Source organism: Rhagoletis pomonella, unplaced genomic scaffold (assembly GCF_013731165.1).
Source record: "Rhagoletis pomonella isolate Grant_MI unplaced genomic scaffold, Rhpom_1.0 Rhpom_scaffold_00001, whole genome shotgun sequence".
Taxonomy (NCBI): Eukaryota; Metazoa; Arthropoda; class Insecta; order Diptera; family Tephritidae; genus Rhagoletis; species Rhagoletis pomonella.
Genome location: NW_023458555.1, coordinates 48,658,856 through 48,668,562, shown reverse-complemented (window position 1 = coordinate 48,668,562; position 9,707 = coordinate 48,658,856). Strand labels below are relative to the sequence as shown.

The 9,707-nt window shown below is 33.7% G+C and overlaps 1 protein-coding gene across 1 annotated transcript; it reads right to left on the bottom strand.

Annotated features, from left to right (window-relative positions):
* Positions 1–477: 477 nt before the first annotated feature.
* LOC118751387 lies at positions 478–5,798 on the bottom strand. The gene is made up of 3 exons (XM_036486209.1): positions 5,230–5,798; positions 1,357–1,931; positions 478–1,295 (listed from the first exon to the last, which is right to left on the bottom strand). The coding sequence occupies exons 1-3, from the start codon at positions 5,550–5,552 to the stop codon at positions 718–720; spliced, it is 1,476 nt and encodes a 491-aa protein (XP_036342102.1). The 5' UTR covers positions 5,553–5,798; the 3' UTR covers positions 478–717.
* Positions 5,799–9,707: the final 3,909 nt, after the last annotated feature.

Below are 9,707 nucleotides of genomic sequence, written 5' to 3'. Positions count from 1 at the left end.
AATACTTTATACGCAGACGGCCTTAAATGATTTGGTGCGAGAACTGGAGTTGTTGGTGGAACAAGCAAAATAAATGTTAAACAGCAAAATTACTCTCTGAAGTGAGAGTAAAAAGTGAGTAACAACAAAAAGTACGGGAACAAAAAACGCATTTTTCCTGTAAAAACGTGAACCAGTGATCACTTGACACTTTTCATGATTTTACCAGAAGAAAAAGTTCGGGTAAAATCTTGCAACTTCATTCTCTACACAACTCTCCAAAACCGTTCTCATTTACAGGATTTTGGAGGAATTTGGAGTACGGGATCATTTTCCTGTAACTTCCTGCAAGTTCGTGTAAAAACCTGTAAGTTCATGGAGTACTGGATCAGAGCTATAATTTGTTGGCGCGGAATTGTAATTTCGAAAATTTTAAAAAGATCGTTATTTTAAGAATTTGTACTAAAGAATTTCAAATTAAAATGAAACCGATCTAAATCAGATTGATAAATACTTTTAGTTTTTTAATTAAATATTGCCTATTTCGTAAAGTTATGAATAAATTAGCATGTGTAAGTATAAAATTCTATTAACTAAAAATGCTGATATTGAACACTCAGAATTAAATTCATAATCAACGGTATAGTTCAAATGATTCGAGAAAGAGCTGAAGTTTTTGTTTATAAACCGCGAAAATCACAAGGGTTTTCTTTCGCTCTTAACAACAAACAACTTTCGTCAATCGAAAAGCTTCAATTCACGTGTTATCTTCTTAATCTTATTATCGAGCGTCTTATCCTCGGTTTCGCAAATATAATAATGCCTTGACGTGCACTCTTGACCATAGTAATTGTAAATGTGCTTTGTTGGATTATAGGAGAGGCGTAAGCAACGACCTTGACCCTCAATCTCGACGGTATTGTTCAGTATGGTTTCGTTGGCGGACGGATCTTCGTCCTTTTCATCCTTATCATCGCCATCTACATCGATCGCGTTACTCTCTGTATTGTTCGCATGTGACATAGCGATAGATGTGAGGTTCATATTTGGATTGACTGGTTTTGCTGAATTAGACCAAATCCAAAGTAAACCAGGATTCAATCCACCCAACCAATAATCACGTCCACGGTGCTGTGGCTGATTTAGTAAATACGCCATTATCTCCTCGTTTTCCGATACCTTTTCGAATTCAGCGAGATGAGAATTAAGCGCCTTGCAAGCTGAGTTCGCGGTCTTCCAGTTTACCTGCTGATGGCTGTTGATGTAATAGCAATTATCGCTGATGCGGGTGAAATTTGATGGGCAAGGATCACGTACTGAAATTATAAATTATATTACTACATAGTTTCATATGTACATATATGATATGTTAATCACCTTCTTTCTGATTATTTCCAGCCATCAAGTAGTAGATCAGTTGCTCGGCGCGTCGTATGCGACTCTCCAAGTAATCGACCCGATACACGAGCTTCTCTATGGCACCCAACAGATATAAATCGTTTTCGGTTACAGCCCGAAATGGTGGCTGTGGACCGGTGTGTTGTACCGCGGGTGGCGGGTGATGTTGTTGCACATGCACTGGTCGAACAGGTTGTGGCGCTGGCTGGCTATTACTGCTGCTGCCACCTCCGCCCAACCCGAATAGTTGTTGAAAAAATCCCGGTTGTTGACGTTGTTGCATTTGCTGTTGTTCCTGTAATTGTTGTTGTTGTATCATTTGGTTGGTCATCGGTCGAAATTGTGGATTCACTACTTGAACGGGTGGACGCATATGTGGCTCCAACTCGACTGCTTCACCAATACGTTTTGTTATAGTATATACATTTGGACGCTTGTAGGCCGAAGAATGATAGGATAACGGACCTTGCATATTCGGGCCCATCATAGACATATCGTTTTGGCTAGGAATGAATGGAAGATCTTTTGACGAGCGGACACTGGGACTAGATTGGCTGTAAAAGGTTAAGAGGAAGGACGGTTTCGGAAAAAAATATATAAAAACGTTAGCCATTGTAGTGTCTATGTGGACAGCGGATAGATTATTAGATACTGGACAAAAATAGCGTTTTTTATAAAAAAGTATACATATGTACATACAACATACAGACATATCGCACACCGTCTTCAAAAGGGGCACAACTCGAAATTTGACATTTTTTAAATTATGCGCTAAAAATGTACACAGACCTTTCAGCAAAAGCTGGAGCAAATTTTTGTAATAATTTGTCAAAAAAAAAAACAACTAGGGTAGTCTCTTTTTTGTCCATATGATAATCATGTGATATGAAATAGTCTTTCGCAGTTTCTGACAAACTTGTAATTTGGAGTTGTGCCCCTTTTGAAGACGGTGTGCGATATGCAACTACTTATAATTATACTTTGATATGACAAAAGCATGTAAACTTAAGAGATCTGCATCCAAATGATTAAAAGGACTGTAAGGGCCGTTAACTTACAGTCAGTCAATAAAGTTTAGGTATAGCGAATTTTTTACAATACGGGCAACTATTTTATTTTTCGATAATTTTTTATAAAAATATGGTTAATTCTACAACAAAAAACCCAAAAATCAGAGTTCCAAACCTTGTGCAAAATTAAAGAAAATTCTGCAAAATTGCATTCAAATATTGCACTTTTTATTTACGCTCTTTAGAAAAAAGTTGAGTATGCAGTTTTTTAGTCCATTCAATTTTAGTATAACAAAGTGCAAGTTTGAGGTAAGTAGAACTCACCATTGATTTTTTAACAATTTTTTTTTTTTGTTTAAGGTGTCGCTCATTTTCTCCATATAAAATAATGTTTGATATTTTTTTTATATGGAACAAAATGTGCGACACCTTCAACAAAACAATTTCCCATTTATGCAGTAGAAGCCATTAGACTCCATTTTTGATCGGGCTCAAGGTTACCTAAACTAGGTAACTAGGTGGACGATCAACGTCGGCATCGCAGTAATTTCTAGCAAGACGGAACTGGTCTTGTTTACCAGGAAGTACAAGGTACCCGTTGTGGCCCTTCCCTCGATTGTGGGGTTTCGTCTGCGGCTCTTAGACAGGGGCAAGTACTTAGGCTTGATCCTGGAGAGGAAGCTGTCGTGGAAGCCTAACATGGAGGAAAGAGTAAGAAAGTCGTCGGTTGCCATGTACTACTGTAGGGGAGCTATCAGTGAGGCCTTTTGCCCAAAGTAATTCATTAGCTCTATGAAACCAGATTTAAGCCCATCTTGTTTCACGGAGCACTCGTCTGGTAAAACTCACTAGAGAAGGCTACACCTGTAAAACCCGGAGCGTTTACACCGGATCGACCCAATCGGAATTATTGGAGCATTAGGAACCACACCTACGCTGGCGCTTAACGTAATGTTGAACATGGCTCTTGCGTATATTGCATAACGAATTGTTGCAGCACGAACTGCTATTAGGCTCAGGAAAACTCTAGCGCTTTGACATCGCCCTGAACAGATAGATGGTTAAGCATCTCTGATTTTTACTATGGGAGTATATCAGTGTTGCCGTTTTCACTCCGATTGGAGTGTTTCACTCTTTTTTCAAGCCGAACACTTCTAGTATCTTTTAAAAACGCTCCGATCTTGAATTTATCAAAATTAAATATTTACTATGTTTGTGAACAATTCTCACGAGTTGTTACATTTTTCGACAAAAACGTGTTTTAGGCCGAAAATGGTGGCACACTTATCTTAGACAATGCATTTTCTTCAGTTTGCGTAAAGAACAAGATTCCATCGTGAAATTGGTTTTCAATTAAAACTTAAAAAAGATATACTATAAAAGTACAAGTAATTTTTAGCAAGAAAAAAAAAACCGACTTAAAAAAAATATATATATATATCTATATATTTCTTGATTCAATGATCGGATCTAAACCAAATTAGTATGGGACCACCTCTGAGACACTACCTTTCCGTTCCAAAAAAGAATTATCGAAAGTTATGCTGTAACATACATAAAAAAAAAAATATTCCGACGAACTGATAACCTCCCCCTTTTTTGGAAGTCGGTTAAAAAATAATCACTCGTGCTCATATGTATACCCGTAGTTGTGTATGTAACGTATACGCCCGTAGCACCATACACCATCAGCTAACAAGTCCAATCGCACGCTTTATTTAAAAGTCATATTATTTAGAAGTAATTTAATAAAGGCGTTGAAAATTTTTGCACAGTATTCCTTATGCACATATTCTCTGGTGAAACGTCCCATTTATATACACATATGTACATATATGTATTTATATATATGTATATATACACGAATTGCTCGTTTAAAGTAATAAGACTATTATATAAATACATACATATACATATGTAATTTATTAATCAATTTTAGTTAATCGCTGTCCTTTCAAAACATCAGTTGAGTAAAATACAATGGAGAAAATTGATATACTTAAGTCAGTAATTTTTCTAAGCTATATATTTTGAAAGTGGCATAAGTCAATTTACTGCAATGAAAAGTAGTGATTTCTCCATGACTATACGAAATTATTTATACTAAGAAAAATATACGTATCCTAAAATAACAAATACAAACAATTTTTTTCGAAAGTTAGCATCAATATTTTTAAATATACCACAACGCAAACCCTTACATACATTGATTTAAAAACAAAGGAACTTATGCTACTTTCAAAAAAAAAAAAAACGGCTCATATGTGAGTACATATCGTCGCTACCATATCAAATTATCGAATGTGCGAAAATGCTTGCGCAAATTGGCAAAGCAGAGGATTCTGGCTTTACCAAAGTGTCGAATGCCACACTTTTTCCTAATGACAACATTTTTTACAACAGTTTTTTTATTCTCCTTAAAAACGCCTATTTTCATATTCGATAGTTTGGCATGGTAGCGACGATATATCGTAATGATGAAATAATAAATTAAATTTACAAATTAAAGTTATTTATATGACCATTATTTGATACCAAAAAAACCTTGGTATCTTATTTAATTTTCAAAAGCTTTAAAAAATAAATGCACTCGTAAATCTCGGCCACGCTGGTACTTTAATTGAGACTAATTATTTTATGATTTCAATTTTACTATTATGAAAACGTGACATAATTAAGTTTTTTTTTTTTGTTTCTAATACTAGGTGTGATATTTCAATATTAATTTCCGCAAACAATGTAATTACTAACGAAACACAAGATGTCCCATAAAAAAAAAATAAATTGTTACTTCCTCTGTCACTACACATTTTTGTATGCGGAATTTCGACAATAAGATTACCTCAAAACATAATCCTCTAGAAATTCCCACCACACTAATGGCGAAACATTTTCCAGCGAAACCGCGGACTTCGCCAGTCCAACGTATGATTCATTCGCATATTTTAGTGAAGACGATGTTGGTACGCCATTTATGGTTACATTGCATAACACCAAATTGGCCAAGTTCAAAATGATTGCCACCAACAAGCACTTAGCAATGCGATGCAATCGAAAGTGTTCAATGACAATAATATAAGCGTCATTAGTATGACGAGCCGCGTCGGCGCGCTTCAAGAACTCATTGTCACACTGTTTTCGTTTTCGTTCGACTCTCGTTTTCATTTTAATGTTTACACTTTTAAGTAGAAAAGCATTTATGCTTGTATTTGATTTGAACAGAGTGTTGTTTTTTTTTTCTTTATTTTAAAAATATTTGTTTATTTATTTGTCTTATTTTTAAATAAATTATTATTATTGCTTATTTATTTTAAACACAGTTCATAAAGTTGTGCGTCCACTCACGGCCTGCATAAAAGTTCGACTGAAAATCCCACTTGCCTACAAATCGAAGTTTAAAAAATTTAATACCTTCATCACCTCACACATGCATATGCACATGCAAATATTTTACTGAGTAACTCGTATACGAAAACTACTTGATCTTCAAGTTAAATGGTCAACTTAAAGAAAGCACAGTCATACACAGTACGTACTATATACATATAATATATACATACATACTTGCATACTTGCTTACATACAGATGCGTGGTAAATAAATGGCTATGTGGGTTTATGTGTTTACATGCGCATGGGCAAACCCAGTACCGGCACTGCGAGTACTCAACGCTGGATCTCAACTTTAGCCACTGCCAACTGACACTCACCAATGTGTGTTGTTGTTGGTCCACTCCTCCAACGTTTAAATTGCACGCATGCGCATAAAGACATCAGTCGAATATTTGTAAACTTTCTCCATTTACTCATCGCTCACAAAAAGTCACACAACACAACGAAATCTCAACACAAATATACATACATACATATAAATAAGCACACCGCATAACCACTCTACAAATTAATTGGAAATTAAATGAAACTATTAAAAATTGGTGGAGACATTTCAGCAATTGCATACATACCTACATAGAAATATCCTGCAGTGAAAAATTATGAGTTGATAAAAACAAGTAATTTTTAGCAAAAAAAAAGCCGACTTCAACTCTCATATAAAAAAAAAATATATATATATATATATATCTCATGATCCACTGATCGGATCTTAACCAGATTAGTATGGGACCACCTCTGAGACACCTTTCCGATGCAAAAAGAATTATCGAAATCGGTTGACGTGGCCCAAAGTTATGATAACCTCCTCCTTTTTTGGAAGTCGGTTAAAAACCAACTTTTAGTTTGTTTTTTTGTGGGGTTTTGATATACATATACCTATCGCTCATTTACTTCAATAGTGTCACTTCAGATAAACGGATTTATAGTTTTGAATTTACATATAGTACATACATATAGTACGTATGTATGTAGGTATTCCCATAGTATAAATGAATGCATATTTTGTTATAGACAGGGACGGTAATCATTATGAGTAAAATAATTGAATTTAACAATTAATCATTATTTTATGATTTTTATTTTTTTTTGCTTAAAAATAATAATTATTATTGAGTTTTCCTTTTTCGCTCAATGGAAAAAATTATCATTTGACTTTTATTTTTTCGATCACAAGTAATGATTATTTTAGGATTTTTATTTTTTTGCTAAGAGGTAATAATTAATTATCCCTTGTATTAAGGTGTCGCTACCCCTGCTGGTACAGATTTTGAGTGATTATTATTCTTAAGTGAATAAATAAAACTCAATAATAATTATTATACCGTGCGACAGTAAATTTTACACACAAAAGAAATTAATATATTCGCGAAACCATGGGTAAATTATAGTAAAACGGAGTTTTTAGTTTTTTTCTCTGACGTCAGGATTTTTTTAAAACGGCTCTGAAATTTAAAAAATATGATTAAATAATTAAAAAAATTATTTGAAAATTTCGGTGCAATAAGGGTATCATATAAAAGAAAAAATTCTTTAGAATTATAACAGAATAAATTTTTTGGTGCATAAGGAAGAATGGGTATAGAAAATATCCTTTGCGGAGTTTGTCCTTAAATATCCTTGAAAATTTGAAATATTTATTTTTGAAAAAATTATTGTTTCAGGACTAATATACGTACGACCTTATCATCGAATTTCGTCCTGCAAACTTTATTAACTTAAAAAGATAAAATTTATTCGAATTTCGTCCTGCAAACTTTATTAACTTAAAAAGATAAAATTTATTAAAATCTCATTTTCAATATCTATTCGCCCTTGTAAACCAAAAAACTTTATTATTTTTTAATTCTATAGAGTTTTCTCTCGCATTTGGTACCCATACTGTTATTCTACATTGCACTGATTTTTTTTAAATAATTTTTTGTATGAATCATATCTTTAAAATTTCAAAGTCCTTTGAATAAAAATTCTGATGTCAGAGTGAAAAACTAAAAATGCAGTTTTACTATATTTGGCCCATAGTTTCGTGAGTATATCGATTCTTTCGTGTGTTTTGAATTTTTTTTTTGTTTTTGTCGCAATGTGTTATCTTTGAGCGAAAAATAAGTCATAAAATAATCATTATTCTTTATCGAAAAAATAAAGATCAAGTAATAATGATTTCCTTTGAGCGAAAAAATAAAACTCAAATAATAAGTATTATTTTTAATTTTTATTGACTAAACTCAACAAATAAAAATCATTTAAATTTCCGGTAGGATGAACACAAATACGTCAGTATAGTTACAATTGTTTTACGCCGATTACAACCGGTTGATTTTTTTGGTTGAAATAAAAAAAAATTATGATTATTTTCCTTCACTGGTTATAAAGACATTTAATGTCACTGCGCCACCTCTGTGTGAAAGTTAAAGACATTGAAGGTGTAGGTGACATGAATATACGTGCAGCATATTTTGCGGATATGACGCATGGTTGCCTTAATGAAAAAAAAAAATGTTTTTGTTCCGTCTTCTATGGGCTTTAATTATAATTTTTTTTCATTAAAAAAATTAAAGTAAAAAAAAAATATGTCAACATTTTTCTTTTTGATTTTATTTTATTTTTTATTGTTTTCTTTACATAAATACATTGTCTATAATGTTAACTTTAAGTACCCAAATGGGCGTAATGAGTTCAGAAGGCGTATGGACTCTAGATCATCACGCTCAAGCAACATGATAAATAATAATAGCCGTGTTTTATTTGTCCAAAAATTTAAGCTACTAGCTTATTTTTTATGGAGACTTACCCAATATAATTATATTGGCTTATGAAAAGCTATCTTTGACACTAAACCTTACAAACCTTACTTTGACACCATTTGCAGTCAAACAACTGTCAAAATTAGGCTAACATAGGAAATAAGCTAATTTCGTTTTATTTGACCAAGATTTAGCTATTTGCTTCTGATGGTTGAATAAAATATGCCTAATAATATAGTAGATTGGCGCTTACATATATGTTAGTGTTTGGCCGAGCTTCTCCCCGATTTTTGGCGAGCGGAGGGACCTACAGTTTTACGCCGACTCCGACCGGCGGTTGTATTTTTATGAGAAGCTGTTTTTCATGACAGAAATACAATCGGAGGTTTGCCATTTCCTGCCGAGGGTCGACCGCTGTTAAGAAAAAATCCATGTATTTTGCGATGTTGCTTTGACCAGAGTTTGAACCCAAGCGTTGCGGAATGGAAGCGCGCACTGCTTACTACTACACCACTGCGGCCGACATGATAAATAGACATGGAAATTTTATGAAATTGCATATTTTTGAATAAGGAAAGGTGTGTAAAAAACAAAATCAATATGAATAGATTATATTAAGTTTACAAAAAGTATGAAATCACGAAAAGGACTACACTGAGAAAAAGGATTAGTTTCGACAACTAAAGATATTTAGTTCCCGAATTTTGACAATATTTGGGAACTGTTACCAAGGATTGGGAACTATTACCATGGGTTGGTAATTATAAGTTGCGTTTCCCAACTTTTCTGGGCTAAAACTTGTAAAACTGTCAAAAGGCAATAGAAGCCAGAGAACCGAGTACGGGAACGCTTTCTGGTAAATTCCTGTAAATTCTTGCAACTTCTTGCGAGTTAGGGAACGCAACTATAACTAAATATATTAAAGCTTCTAATATTCATGTAGGTTGTACCAAATCGTTAATTTAGTTGAAGGGTTTGGTACATACTAATAAATATTTTTTTGAAGCGTATTTCTACAAATTCAATTCAACTTAACGTATGGTTCAAAAAACCATTGTATTTTGGCCAGTGTATGAACATCGGTCGTGGTTTTGTTTTTACAGGTCTTAAAACCTTCGGTGAGTCGCCTATTTTGGATGCCACAAGATAGTCGAACGAGTAAATGTTTGGCCCTGGGGTCATCC

Bases quoted from the DNA above. Each gene is read 5' to 3' on its own strand.
- LOC118751387 (XM_036486209.1), bottom strand. From the start codon at position 5,552: ATGAAAACGAGAGTCGAACGAAAACGAAAACAGTGTGACAATGAGTTC. The intron at 1,932-5,229 runs GTAATCTTATTG...AACCTTTTACAG, and splicing joins CTAGAGGATTATGTTTTGAG to CCAATCTAGTCCCAGTGTCC. The intron at 1,296-1,356 runs GTGATTAACATA...TTATAATTTCAG, and splicing joins TGGAAATAATCAGAAAGAAG to TACGTGATCCTTGCCCATCA.